The 27,406-nt window shown below is 38.6% G+C and overlaps 1 protein-coding gene across 1 annotated transcript; it reads left to right on the forward strand.

Moving 5' to 3' along the window:
* Positions 1-232: 232 nt before the first annotated feature.
* LOC139142164 (DNA helicase B-like) lies at positions 233-26,052 on the forward strand. Its single transcript, XM_070712018.1, has 8 exons — positions 233-501; positions 15,507-15,866; positions 16,272-16,441; positions 18,117-19,317; positions 19,889-19,976; positions 20,757-20,946; positions 24,224-24,370; positions 25,269-26,052. The coding sequence occupies exons 1-8, from the start codon at positions 300-302 to the stop codon at positions 25,701-25,703; spliced, it is 2,793 nt and encodes a 930-aa protein (XP_070568119.1). The 5' UTR covers positions 233-299; the 3' UTR covers positions 25,704-26,052.
* The last annotated feature ends 1,354 nt before the right edge of the window (positions 26,053-27,406 follow it).

The raw sequence follows: 27,406 nt of genomic DNA on the forward strand, positions 1-27,406 counted from the left end.
ATATTGGGGCATATTAATATTAATTCATGCAAAGTATGTTAATGGACATTGTTTGGGTATTGACATTTTATGCTAGTGATTCTTTATCAACATAGAATAGCCATGTGCCCCGAATTGTGCAATTTATACCGCAACCCATTGTGCTATTATTTGTATCGGAGATCGATTGGCAGCAGTCGCATGGAGTTTAGTATAGAGGGCGCTTTTCTTAAAGACTGTGACGTCATGGCCTGACGTAGCAGAAGGGTTTTCCCGGGGCACTTTTGCCTCGCAGTTTGAATCAGTCGTTCAGTTCCACAATGTCGAGAGGCAAGGGAAGCTCATACGAAACCATAACCGGACGGTTAATCCTTAACCCTCAAGCCAAAGACGATGAGGATTTCGATGAGGATGAAGACGACGAAGGAGATGACGAAATCCAGTGGTTGGACAGTCGTGAAATGGAAGGTTTAGCCCGGGGAGCGTCTTTGATCAAGGCATCTGGCCTTCCAACGAAAAACGGTAAGCAGTCCACTTGGTGCAGTCCTGCACACTGATGAATGAAATTTTGCTTGGGTTGCACACTGTCTCATTACACAGGTATATTTTACGGAAATTGCCTTGAAAAACTGCATATGCCCGTGTGATGTGTGCCTCGACGATTTATATACAAGTAAATGTATGGAGGTAGAAAGACATCTTTCCTTTCTACTACCTCCACACATTAGTACAATTATGTACATGTACAAGCTTATTATTCGAGTCTTTGATTTGCTCCAAGTTTGTGGGCATATAGCTTATTTAAATGTTAAAACAGAGTAAGTGAAGGAATAAAGTCACAGGTCCAGTAGGCATAATTTGTGATGATTTTTTCCTATTATTATCATAAAAAATAATTATGAATATTAATAAATTATTAATAAGCTTATGAATGTTACAGAATATTAAAACTTTTATACACACAATGTCGTATACTTTGTGTAAATGCCACCTGGAAACTCCATTGTTTTGATAATTATGATTATTAATAAATTATGATTATGATAATTAAAGTCATATTTTACACATTGTAATGTGCTTATGTGAACAACCCTCTTGAAACCCTCATACAGTTTCACAATCTATGCCAAAATATACAAGTGACACCATTGCCCAGGTTCAGTCTCCGGCGAGAGTTACCATTGCCCAGGTTCAGTCTACGGCGAGAGTTACTACACAGTGTGTTTAAAGCCATCGCTTGCGATCCCTGGTTCCGGGAGTGGCAATGAATAATGAAGGAAAACCCATGTTGACTTCGTGTTTAATCCATTATTGGGTTAGATAAGAACCCACTTCTTCGGAAATCCTAATCCAGACAGTTTTGTTTGAATACAAATACTATAAGCTAACATAACAGACGATGTTACAAAAACGGTAGTTAGTTTTTGCTGTCTATTCCTTATACGCTCAGTATTCATGTACAATACCGAGTGAAGCAAGAAAAACCGAGTACATAGCTCTGCGTACGATGCTGAGTGTTCCCGGCGTTATACGGCCTCCCACCACAGTGACTGCATGCCACAGACAAAGCCGGCCACTGCGGTCCCAATTTGGACCGCGCACGAAACACTACTTTCGGTCGAAATCAACTCAATTCCGATCTATGCCTACCTGACTCACTCAACCGCTCACAGACTGGAAAAAATCATGTTAAAAGTTTCTGTCTTTTGTCTTTCATATAAATACAGTTGGAATTTTGCAGCCCAGGCCAGGTTTTCCTAGCAATTGAATGCGTTACCTTTGTGTCTATTCAGTAGTGGGTTAGTTTCTGCCGTGGTTCCGGAAAAAACTCACCTGTATCACGTACATCCGACCTCAATCGCGTACACCCCACTCATCAAGTTCACCCAACTCTAACATTCACAAATCACATACTTGAACCAAGTATTGGGACAAGATTTTTTTATGAGAATAAAACGTCTCCTTGATACGTAATTGGTTTTCATGTGGCACTATTATTTCCCGATTTTTTGCTGTCGTTAGGTAATTGTCAAAAGAGAGCATAGTGAGTATCGTTGTCTAAAGCAATTCACACCTATCGTGGGAATCAATCGAGAAGACGTTCACAATGTGACAACATATGGAAGTAGACAATACGTTCATACAAGCATGCGGGTAGTAAACACCTGTGTTCTAAAATTCCATGATTAGGATGATTGGCGACAGGACTCCACGTAGAACAGATTCATTTTCACCTCGACTACCGTGGTTTCAGTGACATGGGTCTTGTGCAATGATTGGAACGCTTACGCGATCGATATTCCGAAACTTTTCCAAGACTAATGCTAACACTGTAATATCATTGAGGTAGAAGGAGAGAAGCCTTCTCTCCTTCTACCTCCGTGGTAATATTGTCCCACAAACCGTAAAAGCAACAACAATCCGTCGAAATTCTTCATTACTGCTCCTTCGTATCGTAAAGAGGAAACAAATTCTTCCCTAGCATAAGGCCATGGCATAGAATATGTACATGAAATTAATTACGGCACCCAACAAGTAACCCAGAAAGCGAGGCCACGTTTTTTTTTCAGTATTCATATTTTTGGGACAATAATATGTAAGCGGAACAAGTTATACAACTGAACATAAGACGAAAGGTGACGTTGACGTAAAACGACTCGAAATAAAACACTGAGGATCAAGTGGGTTAGTTTCTGCCGTGGTTCCGGAAGAAACTCCCCTGTATCACGTACATCCGACTCATCGCGTACACCCCACTCATCAAGTTCACCCCACTCTAACATTCGCAAATCACAGACTTGAACCAAGTACTGGGACAAGATTTTTTTACAACAGTAAAACGTCTCTTTGATACGTAATTGGTTTTTCATGTGGCACTATTATTTCCCGATTTTTTTTGCTGTCGTTAGGTAATTGTCAAAACAGAGCATAGTGAGTATCGTTGTCTAAAGCAATTCACACCTATCGTGGGAATCAATCGAGAAGACGTTCACCGTGACAACATATGGAAATAGACAACACCTTCATACAAGCATGCGGGTAGTAAACACCTGTGTGCTAAAATTCCATGATTAGGATGATTGGCGACAGGACTTCACGTAGAACAGATTTATTTTCACCTTGACTACCGTGGTTTCAGTGACATGGGTCTTTTGCAATGATTGGAACGCTTACGCAATCGATAGTCCGAAACCTTTCCAAGACTAATGCACGGTCCCGTGACTAATGCTAACACTGTAATATTGTCCCACAAACCGTAAAAGCAACATCAATATGTCGAAATTCTTCGTTACTGCTCCTTCATATCGTAAGGAGGAAACAAATTCTTCCATGGAATCGAATATGTACATGAAATTAATTACGGTACCAACAAGTAACCCAGAAAGCGAGGCCACGTTTTTTTTTCAGTATTCATATTTTTGCGACAATAATATGTTAGCGGAACAAGCTTTTTTTTTTTTTTAACGTTTTTATTGGAGTTATCAAAAATTTTCAAATTGTCAACTGAACATAAGACGAAAGGTGACGTTGACGTAAAACGACTCGAAACTAAAACGCTGAGGATCAACACGTGAGACAAAATAACGATACAAAACGGGCAGGGTGGGGTGGGGTGGGGTGGTCACAAGTGTAAATCATAAGTCATTTTTACCATTCCGTAATTGGTATGTATGATAGGTGCATTCAGCGATTGAAAACATAGCATATTTAATAAATATAAAAGACACATTGAAATTGATAAAGTGGAAGCAACATATATTTTTAGTATTATTAGATATTAAAAATAACTTTTGTCAATTGTTTCAAATATATATCGAACCGAATAAAATTGCCATTAATAATTACTTTTTTCTGTATGTTGATAATGTTAGGATTTTGTCAAAAGTTTTGGGTAAATGTAAATGATATCTTTTTAGGGTCACGTGGTTTCCTTACAAAAACCAACCAGCTTATTGGTCGATAACCAAAGGTAAGCGTCATCAACACTTATGTATTTGCATATTTAGTGACGCATCAAATGATCTCGTGACAGTAATTTTCACATCATTACAGTTCGCGAACAGACATGAGTAGGCAATTGTCTCTCTCTCTCTGAATCACGAGCAAGAGGCTGTCATACGTGGCATTATAACCCATTTTGGATGGGAGATCGATCTGGAAGAAACGCATTGACGTCGAAGAGAAGCGGAGGTAGATTCTATGCCCCAGGAAAACCGAAGACTGTCCACCGATATCCATATGCAGAGAGATCAGAATGCAGAAGAATGTCGGCACTGCTTTTGTCAGCCCTGTGTAACAACAGTACGGCAGAAATGGTTGGGAACTGGACTGCATGAGGCATGTGACCTGAACACTGGCATCAGAAGAAATTTGTACAGAAATACTGGACTCTTCTGTGCAGGAGAGGTACCTGGCTAGATGCCAGGTACATTGATCGCAAGGCACGTCTGGTGCGGGCCGAAGGGGCAGTTGTCACAAAGAGGGAAATTATGACCGATTGTGTTTTGCAGCTCAAACGGTCCCTGTACCCAAATCCTCCGAATCGCTCGTAAATTGGTCACCGTTGGCAATAAGTCGTGTCTTCGACACAAACCAAACGGCCCTTTTGAGGGCACCAACACATCTTCCAAAAGAGAACTACCATAAATACTACACTGGCTTTTGCCGTACACACATACCTAAAATATGCGCATTGTCACAAGCAAAGTCTTATGAAATATTGAATGAAAACGTTCTTAGCTAAACTGCGGCAGTATGTCTTCGGCCGATTTCGGGATTTTATTGATTGAATGCTATTTATTTGGGGATTTTTTCATTGTGTATTTCGTAAGTGATCCGGTGTACACAGCAAATGTTTGATCGTTAGCACGTTCTGCGCGTCACTTCGTGATTGACAGCCGTTTGAAATGGTCAACGGCTATGTTGTCGACGCCACTGACCGTGTACTATGGTGTCCAATCCATGCCAAAATTACTACTTTGATTTTACAACACAACATGCCATTCCGAATTCTATTTTACAATTCAACATGCTATTTCACAACACATCATGCCATTCCAAATCCTATTTTACAACTCAACATGCTCTTGCCAATTTCATTTGACAACACATCATGCACTTCCAAATCCTATTTTACAACTCAACATGCTCTTGCCAATTTCATTTGACAACACATCATGCACTTACAAATCCTATTTTACAACTCAACATGCTCTTGCCAATTTCATTTGACAACACATCATGCACTTACAAATCCTATTTTACAACTCAACATGCTCTTGCCAATTTCATTTGACAACACATCATGCACTTACAAATCCTATTTTACAACTCAACATGCTCTTGCCAATTTCATTTGACAACACATCATGCACTTCCAAATCCTATTTTACAACTCAACATGCTCTTGCCAATTTCATTTGACAACACATCATGCACTTACAAATCCTATTTTACAACTCAACATGCTCTTGCCAATTTCATTTGACAACACATCATGCACTTACAAATCCTATTTTACAACTCAACATGCTCTTGCCAATTTCATTTGACAACACATCATGCACTTACAAATCCTATTTTACAACTCAACATGCTCTTGCCAATTTCATTTGACAACACATCATGCACTTACAAATCCTATTTCACAATTCAACATCCCATTCTAAAGCTAGCTCTGCGGAGCAGGGCAGTGTTACTGGCTATCGAACAAGATTCAAAATGGCGGACGCGAAATGGTCCCCTCGCACAAAGAGAGAAATGCGAACTTTGCACAAGTCTAAAACGCAGCTTAGCACATTGTGTATCTAAACAAGATGAGCGTGCTCGAAAACTAGGATCGATCACGATTTTAAATTAAAAATTGGCTGTTTTTGGAAAAGAAACTGCGCGTTAAAATCAGCAGTTTTGTCTATTGTGCACCGTGGGAGGCTTTTCGTGTGCGCGGCTCATGTGAAAGACCGGGCAAGATTCACCCTCAATCATTAAAGTATCCGCTGACCTCCCTTCGAGCTCAGACATTATCTCCGTTCTGTGACGGAGCAGGTCGTACAATTTTCATAGTTCATTGCGCATGCTAAGTAGACATTGCCAATATAATCTACAAGATTTTTTCGCTTTACCTTGTAAAAGAACCTTGTTTTACGGGGTACCAGTCAACTCGCACTTTTTCCAACCCGCCCAGAACCAATTCGCCCGATTCCAACTCGCCCGATACCAACTCGCCCGATTCCAACTCGCCCGATACCAACTCGCCCGATATTATTTTGCAATTTTATGAGTACCTGGTACGCTAGGTCTGCATGGCAGGGCTACTGGTACGCTTGCTGCGAATCGGTAGCCTTTGCCACTCGGGTAGCTTGGTCATTGGAGTGGAAGAACATATCAAAGAGTGGCAGGGCTCGTTTTCGCAGCAACTGGTACGCATAAAACGTTTTATTTCTAACAACAAATATTTCTAACATAGAGAACCACAGGTGCGGCTTGAAATATGTGCCAACACGGAAAACTTTTTATTTGCGAATTTCACGTTTTGCAAATCTCTTGAAAGAATAAATTTCGTTCGGCTTCTTTACGTATAGGGATAGTTACTGCGAACTGGCTCACTTCTTTAGGAACAGCAGGACCGTCTTTCACGAGTTACTGGCCTGGCATGACATGAAAATAGCTGGCCTCGGGCCATCGGGTTAGCGTACATGGAATCTACAAAACCCTATCTCAAAACAACGGGCGAGTTGGTATCGGGCGAGTTTGAATCGGCGAGTTGGTTCTGGGCGGGTTGGAAAAAGTGCGAGTTGACTGTAATTCTGTTTTACTTTACCAACCCTTGGAAGCTGAGGAAAAACCCTGTCGCCAAATAGAAAACTTTCCCTGAAAGGAATTTATTTAATTTCCTACCTTAACCAAATACCTAATCAGTGATATTTTAAAAGTTGTACGTTACAGTCAAAAAGCAGAGAGGAAATTCTTCCGTACTGATTTCCTGCATTATTATTATTATTATTATTTTGTGGTTTCCAAAGCTTACATAAAACGAAAAAGACTAACATTTTGACAGGACGGAAACGCCAGCTGAAAGCCATATAAAAGGTGTTGCTAAACACATATTTTCCGCTGCAAAAAGTTTTAATATTTTATTAAAGCTCGGCAGACAGACACTTTATGAAGTTCACAAGCTTAATTTTCAATTTTGATAAGGGGGTCAAAATTATCTCAATGGCAATTAAGCAAATATTTACAACGAAAACATCACGAGATTTCTAAAAGTTAACAGTATTTGCCAATAGAGGTCAATTTCGCAATTTCAAAGTTATTTTGTGAACACTTGTCAAGGAAGTGTTCGAAGATTAAAGAAAACTCCTCCACGGCTTTCATTTCATTCTCTCCATTGTACAACATACATTGTGATGCAAATAGATACCAACTTTTCGATGCTGCTCGTCGAATTATGACATAAAAAAGTTGACACAAGAATACCTTGAAAAGATTACAGTAGCGTGTAGTTGTGACACGAAATTAGTTTGCAGCAATCTGTACTATCTGACCGCACCAGCTATGCGTGTAACAAAATTATTTAATTATCTCAGAACTGAGTAACCTGCACTATAGCGTTAAACTCCTATTTTGTTAAGAAACGACGAAATCATCTCAATTCCAAGCATTCTTCAATATGCTCACGGCTATCTATTGTCTTCAGTTTCACTTTGCTGCAATCTGCATAGCTGTGATATCGCAGCGGTACTTGTGGAGTGTATCGAACGCGCTCGGGTCATTGAGGTCATCGCAACTGTGGCGATGACCTCAATGACCCGAGCGCGTTCGATACACGCCATACCGCTGCGATATCACAGCTATACAATCTGCAATATCCGACAATCTATGACTCGGCTCCGAGTAAGCTTAACCTTCACTAACGTTAAAACTCCGTCTAGGCTAAAAAAATTACCAATCCGTCTCAGTCTGCAGCATCCTCCAATACACTCAGGACTCTATGAAAGTCCACACATAAGAAAAGTCAATCACTTTGCAGCTATCTGCAAAGGTACAAAAATTATTAGTCTCAGCTCGGAGCAAACTGCACTGACGTTAAACTCCGTCAAGGATGAGAAATTACTGATCTATCTCAGGCCGTAGCATTCTCCAATACACTTAGGACTCTGGGATCAAAGTCCACAGATATGAAAAGTCAATCACTTTGCAGCCATCTGCAATATCTGACAAGCTTTGTATAGTACAAAATAAAATAATGTCTCAGCTCAGAGCAAACTGCACCAAGGTTAAAACTCCGACAATGAAAACAAATTTCAAATCGCAGTCTGTTGCATCTACGATACTCTCAAAACTGTATCTACAGTCCATACATACGAAAATTCAATAGTTTGAAGCCATCTGCAATATCTGACACGCTATGTATAGTACAGAAATTATAAAATGTCTCAGCTCGGAGCAAACCGCACCAAGGTAACAATCCCGACCATGTAAAGAAATTTCAAATCTATGTCAGTCCGTTGCATCAACAATAAACTCAGAACTCTATCAGTGACGTCTGGCGGTTCGCCTGCAATGAGTCGAGAGCCTGTGGGCAAAACCACTGGTTGCAACGCGGTTACTCCACCGAAAACAATCGTTTTTTTTTCACCCAAAATTGTGATCGATCTCCTATTTTGAGCACGCTCAACTTGTCTAGATGCACGATGAGCTAAGCTGTGCTTTTGAACTTACACAAAGCCCACTTTCATCTCTCTATGCGATGGGACCATATCCGTATCAGATGCGCCATATAGTAAATCTCGGTCTTTCACGATAAGGGGTGGACCATTTGATATCCTGGGGGGGCTTGGAAGATTGGTGGAGAGCCATTATTTTTTTTCCACGTGCTTCACCATGAATTATTTTTTTTTACAGGGCATATGCTGGGAACTTTTTTTTTCACTTTCCTTTTTCGAGATATATTTTTTTTTTACCAAATTTCGGTGCAATGTTTGTTTGCTTGGTTTTTCACACCCAGTAACAAGATGCTGTTCTATCGCACATAGACTATATTCAAGAAACTAAATAAAGATATGTAAATACATGTACATTTTGATTCACTTTACAAAAACGTATATTGTAAAATCATGTACATTTATGGTATTTACTTGTCAGTGTTGTCCTTACATTGAAAGTAGCTGGGTAATTTAAGAAAGTAGACGGGTGGACTGCGAGGGAGCGAAGCGACTGAGTGGCGAGTGAGCGTAGCGAACGAGGGGGGGAGAGTGCGAGAGGGGGGGGTCCCCCCTCTCGTCCCCCCTCTCGCAAGGCGAAAAATGAAATTTTGGAGTGGAAATGGTTTTCTCTGGTGGCATCTGAGGTGACAATTACGGACTGAAACAGTACTTTTGTTGTGTGTCTTAGACGTGGCTCACATACAACAAAACAAACAAACATGATTTTGTTTTGTTTGTATTATTTATGACACACTTATGGTTTTATTTGCAGTGAAGATGTAACATTTAATCTTAAATCACCTGCTGTCTGCTCATTTCATTGCCCATTTCCCATTCTTCATTACCACATAGTAGTTTCCCCAAAACCATCAAACTCATTCAATTCTAATCAAAACACATTCGCTTTTGTTAAGAAAAACATTGGTAAGATAATTCACTATAACAGTGTTCGCATTTACGAATAAAACATGCGTATATAGAAAACTCATAACAATGAAAAAATGTGTAGAGAGTCGATCCAATGCGTAGTAATATTACGCATTGGATTGAGTCTCTACGCATTTTTCATTGTTATGAGTTTTCTATACGCAAACGATAATAGTAAAATGTTTGCAGGCTGTCTCTCTTCTTGTGGTATTTTGACAAAATCCATACATTCAGATTTACACATTTCTGGAAAACACTGGTGAGCAATTTCAATTTCAGCATACTTCCTCTAATCAGAAGGTCATGTATACTGTACAATTGTTCATATTCAGTTATTGTTCCTCAAGCTTGAAATGGTTTATGCTTTATAAAACTCCAGAGCTACTGCTTGATTTTTATTGATGCTGCAGTGTGCATCGAACAATTGCCAAGATTTTTTTTTCCGAGTCGCAACGGTCCATAATTGTTTTTCCATCAGCCACCTAAAGCCAGATTTTTTTTTCGAGCAACTCCACCTGGCATCTTTTTTTTTCCCCAAATCTTCCAAGCCCCCCAGGATATCAAATGGTCCACCCCTAAGCCTCCCACGGAGCACAATAGACAAAACTGCTGATTTTAACGCGCAGTTTCTTTTCCAAAAACAGCCAATTTTTAATTTAAAATCGTGATCGATCCTAGTTTTCGAGCACGCTCATCTTGTTTAGATACACAATGTGCTAAGCTGCGTTTTTAGACTTGTGCAAAGTTCGCATTTCTCTCTTTGTGCGAGGGGACCATTTCGCGTCCGCCATTTTGAATCTTGTTCGATAGCCAGTAACACTGCCCTGCTCCGCAGAGCTAGCTTTAGAATGGGATGTTGAATTGTGAAATAGGATTTGTAAGTGCATGATGTGTTGTCAAATGAAATTGGCAAGAGCATGTTGAGTTGTAAAATAGGATTTGTAAGTGCATGATGTGTTGTCAAATGAAATTGGCAAGAGCATGTTGAGTTGTAAAATAGGATTTGTAAGTGCATGATGTGTTGTCAAATGAAATTGGCAAGAGCATGTTGAGTTGTAAAATAGGATTTGGAATGGCATGTTGTGTTGTGAAATAGCATGTTGAATTGTAATTGGAAGTGCATGATGTGTTGTCAAATGAAATTGGGAAGAGCATGTTGAGTCGTAAAATAGGATTTGAAATGGCATGTTGTGTTGTGAAATAGCATGTTGAATTGTAAAATAGAATTCGGAATGGCATGTTGTGTTGTGAAATAGCATGTTGAATTGTAAAATAGAATTCGGAAAGGCATGTTGTGTTGTAAAATCAAAGTAGTAATTTTGGCATGGATTGGACACCATAAACGTGCGCAGAAATAGATTTTTCATCAATAAGCCGCTTGAAACTGTAAAACAGACAGTATTTGGCTCACAACCTTATGTCAAAAGTATTCACAAAAGGTACTATGGTGGCACAGCGCTATATTTATCTCCGTGGATAAGATTTTTGCCAGTTTTCTGGAGCAGTTGCTCGCGTTGCTTCCATGTGTCAGTCATTCGAAACAATGAACCCACTGAAGTTAAGCTGCCTTTTATACCCAAGTAAGGCTTTAAAGAGAAGGTAGCCAGCTCCACTCGACAGTAAACTGACATACCCATGAATTACCTCCGTTTTCTTCACTTCTGCATGTTGATTCTCAAAATTTCTCCCGGTGTTGGCAAGTCCATAAATCAGCCATCAAATCTACCCAGTTTTGACCACTTAGACGGAAAATTTGTGAAGTTTGGGGCTGCGAGAAGGTGTATATCGCCAACGAAATGATGCTGTCTTAGCGGAATCGACAGCATCCGGGATCTTTTAGGGCCGTTTGCGAAATTTGAATGTAGCCGCCAAGCGGGGCCGAGGGCGGAGCCATGATTTAACGTTATTAGATATGCTGACATAATTGATCGTACGGCCAATGAACGCTCATAACCTCTTTTACACATGAAAGTTACACTTACACTGTACGATTACTTCATGGTCTGTCCTAGCCCTGCGTACGATGCTGTGTGTTCCGCTACAGCTAATCGCCCTGCTCACCACAATTGACCGGGCGATTAGCTGTAGCGGAACACAGAGCATCGTACGCAGGGCTAGGTCTGTCCAAGGATGGAGGTGCCTCAAGTCAACGGTCCAAGCTATGTATGTGTGATTACAAACGGATGACGGGTTGCAGATGCGTTTGTTTATGATAGATACCCGGTTGACATTGTGAAAATATGTCAAGTTCAGCGACTTGGCGAGGAGACCTCAAAACAGCGTACGGACGTACAAACACGCAGTCACCTTCCAATTGAACTTGTGATTTTCACAGATTTATAATGAAAATACAGGCAGCATTGACTGTCGTCTATTTTGCTGCCCAACAAAATATTAAAAACGCAGTCACGGACGTGTTTTACAGACAAAGCACAGACAATGTACCTTGAAATCGATATCTTTTTATTGAAAAGGCGTACGCGTGCTAGCGTTACGAGGACCTGTTACTTTTTTATGAATATATCCATGTCTTGCAAAAAATACTGAGAAAAAGTTAAATTTTAATAATATTATCAATAGTTTTATTACAGAGCTTCCGTTAACGCAAAATCCTGCGTATTTCAAGCATGTTATTACTTTGAAGTACGCAAAGTAAAATGACGTCTGCGTAATCCGATACGCATTAAAAAGCGCAGTCTCTGTAACAAAGACATGAGCACACGTAGTTTCCCTCCAATGTGAAGTTCATCCAGGACTAAAAATACATTGTTTGCTGATAAAAATGTTCATAATTTAGCGATATTTTGTCCTACATCCTGTCAATCACGTTTTCCTTCAAGTCTGTACCAATAAAAATGTAACAAGTTCAATAGAGTTCGTCGTTATTGCAAAAAAATGTTTTTTTTCCGCTGCGCCCAATGCATACTTGTAAACCCTGAAGATCTCCTGGTCGAATATCAAGTTTAAGTTAATGCTACGCGGACTTAAAAATAATAGTTTTATGCCGGTCTGCAAACTTATTCCAGAATATTGCAAAATTGGCCATAATTGCAGCCGTGATTCCAGTCTCATCTGTCCCGTGTGAGCGCGTGGGTTCAGTACCCAAAATAGGATTACAACATCGAAACGTAGCTGTCTGAGTGACGATGCCATAAATGATCTGATGGTGATAACCATGGAAGGCCCGAGACTAAGTGAATTTGACTTCAGAGCAGCGATGATAGGTCAGGCAGCGAAGGCAATAGTGGGAAGTTGTAGTCTAAATAATTAGTAAGAAATGAAAATCGTCGACAGAAAATAGAACAGAACAAATTAATATCAAAGAAAAAACATTGTCACTGATGTTGTTTATTGAACACTTTAGGCCTATTCATTGACTTTTGAACCGGTTTTCGATATCGCGTAGACAGCTGTTATATATAGGTACTTATACATGTAGTCATGTTGTACGCATTTTTGTACATTTTACGCAAATAGAAAAACAATTTGCGAACAGCCTTACGCAGATTTGGAAATCCTAACCGAAGCTCTGCAGTTTTATCACACTCAGAAACTGAAGCGAGGACTTTCTGTCTTTTGGGAAAAACAATTGACGCTACACACGGATGCAGTAGGGTCTATGGGAAAAACACACTAAAATTTTGAAACGAGAACGGGCAAGAAAATGTGAGCACGTTAAAGTAAGCCTGGAAGTGCTAGTCGTGTTCCTTGCTATTCAAGGTATTTGTGGGTACGATGTGAACATGGCGGAGGTTCTTCGGGAATAGGTGGATACCGTGGAAATCTAGCTGTGATATCGCAGCGGCGAACGCGTTCAAATCAAAGGTCACCGCCACGGCGAAATATCACAGCTAGTGGAAACATTCATTGCTACGGATTAGTCGCTGATATGTTTGGCGGAGGAGGGGCAGAGGAGTCGGTCACAGTCGATGACGGTGTGCTCACTGTCGTCGGAATTTCATCTGGACGTTTGTAATGGACGTACGTGATGACGGTGTCATCGAATAATATGGATAAGGTGTATAATGCTGGCAAACACGATCGCAGTAATCTATATGAGCTGCCTGCCGTTTGTTCAGTTGATGCTTCGCTGAAGCTACACCTCCATTGATCGCATTGAAGCTGCTTTGGAGCAACCTTACAACTGCTATAAAGTTCGAAAAATACATCGTCCAACTAGAGAAATGAAACTCATTCCACGTTTTGATGTTGATCAGAGACATGTACATTCGCATGATTTGGGTAAACTGATGAGAGGTCTTATCAAAGGTCACGAGCGTTCATTGGCCGTACGATCAATTATGTCAGCATATCTAATAACGTTAAATCATGGCTCCGCCCTCGGCCCCGCTTGGCGGCTACATTCAAATTTCGCAAACGGCCCTAAAAGATCCCGGATGCTGTCGATTCCGCTAAGACAGCATCATTTCGTTGGCGATATACACCTTCTCGCAGCCCCAAACTTCACAAATTTTCGTCTAAGTGGTAAAACTGGGTAGATTTGATGGCTGATTTATGGACTTGCCAACACCGGGAGAAATTTTGAGAATCAACATGCAGAAGTGAAGAAAACGGAGGTAATTCATGGGTATGTCAGTTTACTGTCGAGTGGAGCTGGCTACCTTCTCTTTATATACACTGTGTAGTAACTCTCGCCGTAGACTGAACCTGGGCAATGGTAACTCTCGCCGTAGACTGAACCTGGGCAATTGTGTCACTTGTATAATTTGGCATACATTGTGAAACTATATAAGGGTTTCCAGAGGGTTGTTCACATAAGCACATTACAATGTGTAAAATATGATTTATTAACCATAATCATAATTTATTAATAATCATAATTATCAAAACAATGGAGTTTCCAGACGGTATTTACACAAAGTAGACGACATGGTTTGTAAAAAAAGTTTTAATATTCTGTAACATTCATATTAATAATTTATTAATATTCATAATTATTTTTTATGATAATAATAGGAAAAAATCATCACAAATATAATGCCTAATCGACCTGTGTAAAGTTCAGCAGACTGTCGCGTTTCGTGGTAGGCTGCGGACTGTTGCGTTGATCGATGGCCAAACTGCTGCAGGAAAAGCCAAGCGACGGGGAGCCAGTGTATTTGAATCTCTTCTTAGCTATTGTTTTTATGAATTCAGCCCGTCTACGGTACCTCCATGCAAGACTTGAACTGTTACATTCACAAGACTATCATGAGATGTGAGATGATCGCATGATTTCTTCAAAAGAAAGAGTATCTTTTATAATGAAATATTGCACCAGCTGTTCGATAAACATATGAGATGCTACTCGCCATGTGTGGCATGTCTATATTTTGCTTCAATTTTAAATCACGGTATTGTGAATCCATTGATTGGCAATCATTTGTAGTGTTATTCCTAGCCGGGGTATATTTGCCTTCGGAAGAGGTAAAACTCTCTGAAGGCAAAAGTACTGCGGCTAGGGAATTACTAAAGGGAATTACTAAAGTCATTTGTAGATTAAGATAAATTCAATCTATGGTGAAAGGAAACGACAGTGCTTCTCGACCCCCGACTGCAATAATTTCCTGGCTGGTGATTGATCTCCATTCTACTACGCCGCCATATAAAAAACTAGGATGAAAATATAATCTGAGATAGTCAAGTTCATTATGCTGTCAATGGTTGGGGCTAATAAATGTGAATTATCTCTGCAGGATTTATCTCAGACAGTAAGATGAGAACACCAAGTTTTTATAATTCTTCCCTTTTCACTATTATCTCCAATATGATTGTTCAATTTTAAGATAATGTCAGTATTTTACTATCACAAAGTCACCCGTATCATGGAGGTAGCTACTTTCCTACCTTCTTGCCCACATTAACAGAATCATGGATTATTTTGTTGCTTTGCAGTGTCAGTAAAACCACATGGAACAGACCGGAAAGTTACTGTACAGGGAAGATTTCCCCTCTGTGGTCCATGGTGGGAGGCAGAAATCAAAGTCAGCAAGACTAAGGGGCCTGTCAGGTTCATGGTGAAACTTCCATTTTACAAGCTGTGTCAGGATTCAGATGTCAGCACAGTGTCCCTGTTTCTCACCCAGGGATGCGACATTGACAATATCAATGTGAAGACGTTCATCGATACAATGTACCAGAATGGGGTAAAATTGAATTTCAGAAATCTGGAGGATGCTCTTGATCAGTATGGAGGACTGAAGGAGGAGTATCAAGAATCAGCTCAAGAAATCAAAAGCAGAATACACAAAACTGGTAAGGTTATTATCAAAAGATTTATGTTAGAAATTTCTATGTCAGCACAGTGTAAGACAATTCTAGCATATTAACACCAATGTTGTATGAAAGTCTTGTCCATATTTTTTTGGCCAATGATGAATGGTAAAGTTCAGCTTCAAGTGTTTCTTGCCGGTACATTTAAAATCACTGACAAGCTCTTCTACAAGCTTTTGCCATCTTTGCTGACAAATACAGGTATTATAGGGTGAACATTTGTCGAGCTGTGTGAGGACTGTAAAAATTAGCCCTCCCAAAGCCTAGTGTGTTATCTAACCAAGACAAGATGATATCACTTTGTAAAAATGCATGAATGTCATCAGTGATTCAGAGAAGTATGAATGTTATGTGCAATGCTGTAACTTCTGTCTTCACATACCGTAGGTGAGGGGAGATGTATGTTGAGAGCTCTGAAATTCCCCAACCTGGTATGGTACTTGCCAAATTTACTACCAAAGAAGGCATACAACTTACTTACTGGACTCAAAGATGAAAAGTTGGAGTTATTAGAAGAGGCTATTAGAGAAACACCATGGGTGTTTGGATTCAGCCCGGTAAGTGAAATATGAACACTACAATAAAGCGCTTTAAATAAAATTGTTTGTTTGCCATCTGCATGCTGATAGTTTTGCAGAGAAAATTAAGAAAACAAACACAGTGTTAACACTATTACAAATATAAAATATTTCCAAAGGAAACCAATTAAAAAATTAGCTGACGTTACATGTAATTACGTTTTTGTCTGTGTTTATTGTTTTCCCCGGCTGGCTGGTAGGTTTTTCAAAAATTCAAGGATGGCAAACAAAGAATTTTCTTTAAATGGCCTAAGATGGAAAACACATGCAAGTGGATATGTGAATTGTAAGAATATTTGAACCTTTGGTAAAAACTTGCTTTTGTTACCATAGATAATATTTGTTGAAGACAAATCATAGATAGAAGTTTTCTATATCAAAGCATAGTGTATTAAAGCATAGCCTCGACTACATGTAATGTTGTGGGTAAAAGTTTGTGTTAGCCCTAATTTTCCATGTAAAGGTCCAACTTTACAATAGAAAAAAAATGACGTTAGGCCAAACCATAGTGGTGAAAAGGCAAAATCAGCGAATACATAGAAGTTTGCTTTATAGCGTGAACATCTTCTATGCCAATTTGGCCATTTCAGATCACTGTGAGTGGCTTCAAATTAACTCAACATTTAAATCATACCATGCATCCATTTATAATGATGAAATTTCTGGTGTATAGAAATTACATGAAAAATTTTGCCTGTTGGGTAATTCAACATACTACATGTATCAGAATATAGGATGCCAGAAAAGATTACTGACCAGTTATAATGTTTAGTCAGCAGTGTAAAATGAATTTTCTTGTTTAACTCTTTCATTACAAGCTTTTGGTACATCTCCATTGTTTTCAATAGGTTGGTTTTTAGCTATGTACAGGGGAATAAAAAGGAATAAATATGTCAAAAAGTTATCATTGATTTCAGAAATATTGTGCTTTTGACTCCCATTGTTGTGGACAGGTGCAATTACAGGCTTGAACATAATGTCTATGTGAATGTGTGCATGTATGTAAAAATATACCCGGTAGATCTGTCCCTCCGCTGCAAAAAGCCGAGAACCACTGCATGCATCACTTTGGTATTTGGTGCGTGGATATACCCATGTTACTTTCTTCAAATAAAAGTTTCAGCTCAAAAAATATGCAAGTGAGATTAAAGCTCCATAAGCTGTATCTTTTGGCGATTTTTTCAGAACTTTTGTTTTGTGGTTTCACTACACTTTCTGCATTGAATCCCTAAACTGTAATTTAATGCCAAGTATTTAGCATATCAACACAACCTATATAAGTATAATCTCCATTGTTATTGTTGAAAATTGTATTCAAGTCCGGACTACCGTAGAATTCATTTGTAAACAATAAACAATGATCACTACACACATAAAGCTGTGTTGACAAAAAGAATACTCAAAATTTCAGCATGACAAACGGATTACGGTCAGACACGGTTACGGGTAGTTGATATACAGAAGCAGAATACTGAAAAACTTAATTGCCACAAGTTACAGCTTATATCCCTTTAAAAAGTGCAAATAATTTTCCAAACAAACCTCATAAACTGGTCTCTGATTTTTAACTTGTAGTTACCGTATGTTGAATTAGGTTAACGCTAATCATGTCATGATATTATGGTCTATTTTATGTTTTATCTTTGCTGTATAGACTCTATGGTGGGAGTATAATCTGGTTGGATGTGAGGCGTCTGTTGATGCACTGAACTACTGTAACCTGCTCAGTAAAATGCCTTCCTACATTCAAGATGCTCTCTACATCTATCATGTAATGAAATCCGACTGTCGACGTTTCGGCCACACATTCCTGTATGAGAATTCCATGAAGAAGAGTCAAGCATTCCAGGGATACCATGTCAAGGAATGGGAAGAGGCCTATAAGTTCCTGGAAGAGAAGTACATCATTGTCAGAGACAGGGGGAATAGAATTTACTTGCGAAAGTACTGGAAATATGAACAACAGATCACTGACAACTTGGCAAGTCTTCAATCTCTGGAAGGTTGGAGGATCAACTTTGATTGGCAGAATCATCCAGACTTTAAAAGTGACGCAGCGCAAAAGGAAGCCGCAAGAATGATATGTGAAAATCCAATCACGGTTATTTCTGGCAAAGGAGGCTGCGGCAAAACACATGTTGTCAGTACAGTGTTTGAAGAAGCAGCTAAGGAGTTTCTTCACATTAAGAATGATGCAGAACAAAAGGGTGAAGGTAACGATGGACTTGATGGTGATGAAGAAGCTGGACAGGGCAGCGGTGAAGGAGATAAAAAAAAGAATAAGAAGAAAGGGACAATTTTGTCAAAGCCATATATTCTACTCACCGCCCCCACTGGTAAGGCGGCATCATTACTTGGCAGACGTTCAAGGTTACCATCTTTCACCTTGCATCAAGTTATGTTCAGCTTCTATAGCTACATTCGCAGGAAAAATGACCCAACTTTCACAGAGGAATGGAAATTCAAGGTAGTTCGTGCTTTGATAGTTGATGAATGCAGCTTGGTGTCCATAGAGGTGTTCACTTCTGTGCTTGACATTCTGATGAGAGAATCAGAACTCTGCAAGATTGTTTTCCTCGGCGACATCAAACAGCTGCCGTCCATCGATCCTGGCAACTTTCTCTCTGATCTATACAGATCCTACAGTACTATTGGATGGAGCATTTCCCTCCTCACCAATCACAGAGCAGAGTCTGCCTTGATCGTTGACAACGCCACAAGGATTGCCAAGCAACAGCAGCCTCACTTTGATTCTGCCAGTGGGTTCCATGATGTGAGAATCAGGGGTTGTGATATGGATGAAACTTATGATGCAACTGTCCTGTCAACCACTTTAGAGGAAGAGGAATCATTCGGTACGTTTTGCTGCAACTGTGTTTTATCTAGAAATTCCTGCATGAGTGGATAGATATTAAAAAACCATCCCCAAATTGAAAATAACTTTTTTTGTAATAATTATATTTCATTGGACACACTTATTGTTCAAGTCCGAACAAGTACATCTATCATCCTAGGTGTGGAATATTTCTTTTTAATGGAGTGTTTTGACAATGATTGTGTGTTTTAACCTTTTTCCATAAAAACCGGCCCGGATGTACAATTTTATTAGAGATTGGGCAAATTTTTCTTGTAAGCTGTTGATAATGTTTTTCATAAGTAATATAGTCCATAAATTGCTTCAGTTATCTATGTACCCATGTCTTTCTATGTAGGGGCCGCTCTTCATTAGTAAAGAATTGCAGTGGGTCTGATCATTGAAGTGAAATATTTTTTTTAAAGAAATTTTCTTGTGTACCAGTAAATGTCTCAGAAAATTTTAAACTATTTAGGAAGGCAAGTAGTTTTTGCAGTATCTAAGAAACTTTACCACTTGAATGCAGCAGTTCATTCATACAAGACTGAAATCCATTCATATTGTTTTTGCAGAAGTTGATGATGCCATCAGAGCATTACTGAAGCAAGAAGACCCAAGTCTCAAAGATCACGAAAGGTCACAGTTCATAGCTTTCAAGAGGTAAGCACATGATATTTCTTGCACTATACCATTTTTAGGGATTTATTTTACCCATAACAATTCTGTTTACATACTTTTCAAATTAATTCTATTTTAATATACTATAAATTCTATCAACATACCATCAGAATTTTGATCATTTTGTGGCAAAACATGTATCTCAATTCAATGGCTAATCAGTTTCCTGGTGCCATGCTGAAATACATGCGCCTTGGTATATAATACCATTATTCAATTTGTGTCCTGTTGACATATGTCATTTGATAACCTAATTCACAATTTGTATTGGAGATAAAATTATTTGAAGGGATAGCAACACAATTTAATACAATTTAACATTCCTTTAGGGGGTATGTTTGTGTTTATTCACGGTCATAGGTACCCTCAGACAATCATTGATTTCAAATACACAGTAGACATGGCCTATTGTAAAACCCAGTACTTGATTTCTCACCACTGCTAGTGTCAGTATGGCGGTGTGTTTTCTATAGTTCCCAGTTGAATCATTTATCTTTATTTTCTGACCATGCTATCTCCAAAATTGGTACAAATTCTAGTGTTTGACAAGAAGATATAGTGACTAATTTTGGTATCTGATAATAAACATCAGCATTTAGACTGTTTATGATAGGCAGTAAACAGATTATGCATTCAGGCAAATTCAACAAAACCTGATAACACAATTGTCAATTTAACCCCTGGGGAAGTAAGGATTATCCAAATACGAGCAATATTGTTGTTTGGATAACTATCACTTGATTAATTTTTTTAATGTTCCAGGAAAGATTGTGAAAGAATTAATGAAATTTGTTGTATGCATTACTCTGGACATCCAACAAGAAACAGCAAGAAGAGACTTGATTTCCGGAAGGGAGATAAAGTCTGTATGACACGGAATGCTGAAGTGTTTAATATGATCATAAAAAAGGACGTCAGACTCTGCAATGGGGAGATATTCTTTATTGAAGATGTAAGCAATTAGTTTATACTCTCATATGTCTCTGTTAAGTATGCCTTAGGGACAGATAATTTTTGTAAAAGTTTGCTGACTTTGCTCGCTCTCATTTTGAAGTCTTTGGAGGAAATCAGTTTTCACTTTGTTGCTTTTGTAGCAGCCATTTTGAATTTCACATATAAGTAAGGTATATGTAATTTGTTTCTCTGTCACCAAAAGCTGCAAGGTGACCTCTTATTTTAAAAGAGAATGGTATGTTTCATCAGCAGTCTAAATTTTTGTATGAAAGTTTTCAACATAAATTATATACAGAATGTCATTGTAGATTGCATCTACATGTAGTGTGTACTTAAATTATTATTATTATTAGCTCCCATAGCCATATGTATATATGGCAATGGAAGCTATTCTTATAGGCTAGGGAAATGTCTGTATGTATGTATGTCTGTATGTCTGTATGTCTGTGTGTCTGTATGTCTGTATGTCTGTATGTCTGTATGTCTGTCCGTCAACATCAAAAACTCCAAAACCGCTGTACATTTCATCTTGATATTTGGTGTGTACATGGATGATGGGCTGTAGATGAGATTTTGTTCAAATGAAGTTGTCATTGCCAAAAATATGCAAATTAAGTGAAAAAATGTAAAAACAGTCAAAATTGAAAAAACTCAATAACCACTGAGCAGATTACATGAAAAATTAGCATGTAAGTACTTTGGGCTGACATGAAATGATTGTGCACATCTTGGGTCAGTATCTTGGACTTGCTATTTTTCATGAATTTTTTTTGTAATTTTCTCCCATTTTTGGTCAAAAAATCTCCTGCTCTGAAACCACAAGTCCGATTGATTTGAAACTTGGTATGGAAGTGCATAGGAGTGACCTTTCCCAAATTTGGACAAATCGTGGTGAAATTTGCATATTTTTAGTTTACACGTCCATAGACTCCCATGTATAAGGCAGATCTCCATAGACTCCCATGTATAAGGCCACGAAAAATAAAATTTAGTTTCTCATCGTATTCATATTGCAAAACGGATGCAGTGACACAATTTTTGTCCCCACGGCTGAAGTCCAGTGAGCTTATAGATTGGGTCATGTCCATCTGTTCGTCCATCCGTGAGTCCATCCCTTCACGCATATATCTCGGATATTTTGACAAAATGTCATGTGACCTTGATGACCTTTGATCTCAAATATACATATTTGTCCATACTCAGTAACCACAAGTGCTACAGCCTTCATGTATGGTATGATGGGACACCTTATGACGCCACATATTGTACCTCATTAATTATGCACATATCTAATTTGAGCGAGCCAATAGAGCTAGAGGTCTGATTTTTGGTATATAGGGATAACTTAGCAAAACAATTTTTTTGACAAAATGTCATGTGACCTCGGTGACCTTTGACCTCAAATATACATATTTGTCCATAACTCAGTAACCACAAGTGCTACAGCCTTCATGTATGTTATGATGGGACAGCTTATGACGCCACATATTGTACCTCATTAATTATGTGCATATCTAATTTTGAGCGAGCCAATAGAGCTAGAGGTCTGATTTTTGGTATATAGGGATAACTTAGCAATACAATTTTTTTGACAAAATGTCACGTGACCTCGGTGACCTTTGACCTCAAATATACATATTTGTCCATAACTCAGTAACCACAAGTGCTACAGCCTTCATGTATGGTATGATGAAACACCTTATGACGCCACATATTGTACCTCATTAATTATGTGCATATCTAATTTTGAGCCAGCCAATAGAGCTAGAGGTCTGATTTTGGTATATAGGGATAACTTAGCAATACAATTTTTTTGACAAAATGTCACGTGACCTCGGTGACCTTTGACCTCAAATATACATATTTTCCATAACTCAGTAACCACAAGTGCTACACCCTTCATGTTTGGTATGATGGGACACCTTATGACGCCACATACTGTACCTCAATAATTATGCGCATATCTCAGTCTGAGCGAGCCAATAGAGCTGGATGTCTGATTTTTGGTATATAGGGATAACTATAGGAGAGAAATTTTTTGACCAAATGTCATGTGACCTCGATGACCTTTTACCTAAAATATATGTTTATGTCAATAAATAAGTAACCACAAGTGCTATGTCCTTTGTATTTAGTAGGATGGGAGACCTTATGACAACACACGCTTTACCTCATTAATTATGTACACATCTAATTCTGGGCAAGCGAATAGAGCTAGAGATCTGATTTTTTGGCATATAGGGATTCATTAGGAATATAATTTTTTTTTTCAAAATGTCATGTGACCTGATGACCTTTGACCTTGATTATACATATATATGCATATTTCAGTAACCACAAGTTCTATACCCTCCAATTTTGATAGGATATTAGACCTTAAGATGTCACATCTTGTACCTCATTTATAATGCGCATATGTATTTCTTGGCTGGCCAATACTGCTAGAGGTCTGATCTTTTTTCCCGATTTAGAACCGTAACTTAGACATGCCTCATGTGTTTCAAATTGGGAACAACGACATAGACCTATGTGCCCATAGATCTCAACATATACACTCCAGTGATACTTCTTAATGACCACATTTTCCTGCCTCATCAAGACTAGTACTCCTATTACAAGTGGGGACTATGTCATTGTAAATGACTTGTTGAGTTAATGGTTGTATCACAGTATTCGATATATCTAATTCTGTATTTTTTCCATTTTATATTCTGAATAATTACATTAAACATATTTCACTGTCTCCAGTACATTTTATTTAAGTATTTTCACATCATGCACTTTATCCCTTTCACATATGTTCAAATATCTGACCAGAGAACAAACACTAAATAGTCCAGGATGGGAGCTACAGTGTCATTGACGCTATTTTTATTTATGGGTTAATGTTAGTCTTGACATATATTTGCACGTTGTCTAGCGCATGGGCTGTGATGTCAGGATAAATGGATTTCTCTGGTAATATGGTGAAAAAGACCAAATCATTTACAATTGCAGCTACTGCACCCTAACCTGATCACCCCCATGTCCCTGTATATAGATCCACCTATTCTAATTGAAACTACAGGGATGTACTAAAGTCTGGTGATGGAAAGGTAAAGCAGAAGTGTTAGATTTCTACTCACCATTGGAATGAAACCTGTTCACCCCTAACTCCCTGTAAACAAGTCCACACTGGCCATTGGTAAGACTGGGTGCTGGGTTAAACCATGGTGATTTTAGGGTTTGCCCCGGTTCAGTGCATGTTCTAATCAAACTTTTCTCTCTTTTCTCAGTATGTTGACAAGATAAATGAAAGAAACCAAAAGACAGCTGAGGTGACACTAAGGGAAGGTGAACGAACTTTGCGTGTGGATTTCCGAGAGGTTCGTAAGAAGTGTAAAGTGAAACACTCGTGGGCAAGAACCATACACACATACCAGGTGAGTATATCATACATACAATTGAAAACCAACCTTTACCTTCATACCTCTAATTCCAATTATATAGGTTTGACAATAAGCATAACAGCAATCATAATATTGACCACTGCAGACAGAAATTTGTTGTAGCTTTTAGTGTCAAGTTTGGGGAACATTGGAAAATGATTTGGGAGCATCCATAACATTTTTGCTGTCCCGTAATTCGAAATTAAAATTCATACAGGCTATCAGATAGGCAATTATGGCACTTATAAGTTTATGAACTGCACTTCAGTGCATATGCCATTATCAGTGTCTGTGTCTGTTTGTATGTTAATCTGTTCATCTATGAGCATTCACAGAAAATTGTGCAGTGTATAATTCAAAAGCAACTGTCAGTTTGTCACAAAATTTCAGATGTATAATGGTATGGCTGTTATCATTTGAGGGTTTTAAACTTTGCAAATAGTACTAACAGTTCAAAAATGCAGCATAAATTAGCCTAAAATGTTTTTGTTGATTTATAACTCTATCTCCTGCTGATTTGGTAAATACACTTTCAACAATGGAAAGAAATGCGGTGCGGAAAGGTGTTCATATCAGAACTGCTGTGAGTGGATGAAATTCCAATTTTAGTGGGGAGAAATGTCATTGTAGTCTGTCTGAATTGTCTTTACATTTTTCATTATCTTTGAATAAGAGACATTTTCTGTTGCAATGTTACTGGAAGCAAGCTATTTGAGTTGCATTGTTTGGTACAAAATTTCACTGAAAATGAAAGTTGAATCAATTTAATAATCATTTCAGTAACTTTAAATTTCATTCTAAACATACAATGCTGTGTTCATCCAGGAAGAAAAGTCATCAAGGTATTTTCTCTAACTTTAAAGGATTTACATCTTGTGCTATCGTATTTCAGGGTTCAGAATCGGAAACGGTTGTCTACGTGGTTGGACGTTCCATTCTCCAAAACTGGCAGCATGTCTACACAGCAGTCACGAGGGGTAAAAACCAGGTGTACATCGTGAGTTCTCCATGGCAACTGAGCAAAGCCATTGATAAGAAACCCCACATGAGGAACACTAGACTCTATGAACTCTTGGCTGCAAAATTACGAGGAAGAGGCGGTGTCAAAGTGTCAAGAGGTCAGAGTTCAAGTGATGTGATCAAAGGTCATAGTTCAATGCTTGTGCAATCTGCTATGCCTCAGAATGGTACAAGTAGCTATGGCAAGCCGTATTTCACTGACAATGGTGAGAGATCTGACACAAATAACAAAGCTATATGTAAGAACACATTGGTCAGAAGATTGGTGCAAAGATTCATCATTTGGGTCAAGTCAGGTCAAAGGTGAAGTACCACGCATTGGTCAAGATGGTGCGAGTATAACACAGGATATCACTGAGGGAGAGAGTCAGAAATCTCAAGAAGATTGGGATGAGTGGGACGATAGTTTCATTGCAGAAGTTTTCAGACTTGAGGATGAAATTCATGCTTCAAATAAGAAGGAGTGCAGGGACACAGTACATCTCCAAGGTGACAACTCGCTGACCGATCAAAACAGAGATCCAAACTCTGTGTTACCCAATGTCCATCAAGTACAGCCAGCTGGACATTGTCAGCCAAACAGAAATGAACATTTCAAACACGCAAGTCCCAGTAAGTCTGTCTCAAAAGTCCTATTTGATGGTGTATCGAATAACGGAATAAACATGTCTTCCAAGTCGGATTTGCCATCATCATCAAATGCAGCACGTCAGGAACTCTTACCCTTAATTTCAGACTCAGAATCAGAGTCAGAAGATGTTGTCTCAGAGAATGACCTGTCAACTTTGACCTCACCAATGGGATTGGTTGGACGTGACAAAGGTGAAAGTTCACCAGGATCTCACCAGCATGGTTTGTCTCCAATTGATCAGCTACAGTCTCAGCTATCAGAGACTAAGATTGTCTCTCCTTCAAGAACACCAAAGCGGTCCTGCAGTGACTCTGCGATGTCATCACCCTGCAAACTGAAAAAAACATGAATTTCAGAAAATTATTAAAGGGCCAGTTAAATGCTAATTTTGATGATTTTTTCCACTATTTTTATAATGTCAACAGAAATTTCTTATCCTTGTCCTTAAAGCATGTTGAGATACACAGTATTCGGCTTGTCAACTCAGTGTGTACGTGCGTAGACTGCACTGTTATTGTTGACAAGTGAATTCTGGTCTGGAGTAGAATTCAAATTTAAACAATAGCAGTGCAATCTACCCACATAGATGCCATGTTGACAAACTGAATAGTGGGTGTTTCAACATTGTTTTTGGAGTAAAATAAGAATGTGCAATTGACATACAAAATAAAAATAATGAAAAAATCAACAAAAAATAGCATTAATGGCCCTTTAACGAGGGTAATAAGGGCAATCAAATTAGCTGTCATAACAAATGTCTGTTGCACAGCTGTGATCTGCAATTTGTCCCTTGATTTATAGCTGCAGAAATTCAAATCACTGCCATGATTCACAGCATTGTTATGATCTATATCAGTGCCATGATTTATTTCACTTCCATAATTCGTATCATTGCCATGATTCATATTGCCGTGAATCATATCATTGCCATGATTCAGATCACTTCCATGATTTATATCACTGCCATGATTCATATCACTGCCATGATTCGCATCATGGTCACGTATATAATTCTGTAGTATAGCAGAGATAATAAAACAATGACATTTTGATCTTTACATTCTATATTGAACAGGTTTTGTATTGTAATAACAGCTGGTATTTTTTTACAATTTATTATGACCACAGTAGTAAGAATTGTAATTGAATGGAATAAACAAGCTAGTATAGGACTTTGAAAAGATTTTAAGCGTGTTTCTATTTTTGTGATCATTTACATACTGCTGCTTGTCTTTTTCCATATCAAGTATCTATTCAGACCCCTAACTGCAAGACTGTACCGTACATGTACATCGATTTTAATGGCCAAACTGTCATGTTTCGTCTATCCTATACCTGGGGACAGGGAGATTTTGCCCCACTCCGTACCACAGGCAAGG

This window comes from Ptychodera flava, chromosome 10, assembly GCF_041260155.1.
Source record: "Ptychodera flava strain L36383 chromosome 10, AS_Pfla_20210202, whole genome shotgun sequence".
Taxonomy (NCBI): Eukaryota; Metazoa; Hemichordata; class Enteropneusta; family Ptychoderidae; genus Ptychodera; species Ptychodera flava.

What these genes read in the sequence shown, in the direction of transcription:
- LOC139142164 (XM_070712018.1), top strand. Translation starts at nt 300, where the DNA reads ATGTCGAGAGGCAAGGGAAGCTCATACGAAACCATAACCGGACGGTTA. An exon ending in TGGCCTTCCAACGAAAAACG is followed by an intron (nt 502 to 15,506) that starts GTAAGCAGTCCA and finishes GTTGCTTTGCAG; the next exon opens with TGTCAGTAAAACCACATGGA. An exon ending in AGATATTCTTTATTGAAGAT is followed by an intron (nt 20,947 to 24,223) that starts GTAAGCAATTAG and finishes CTCTTTTCTCAG; the next exon opens with TATGTTGACAAGATAAATGA.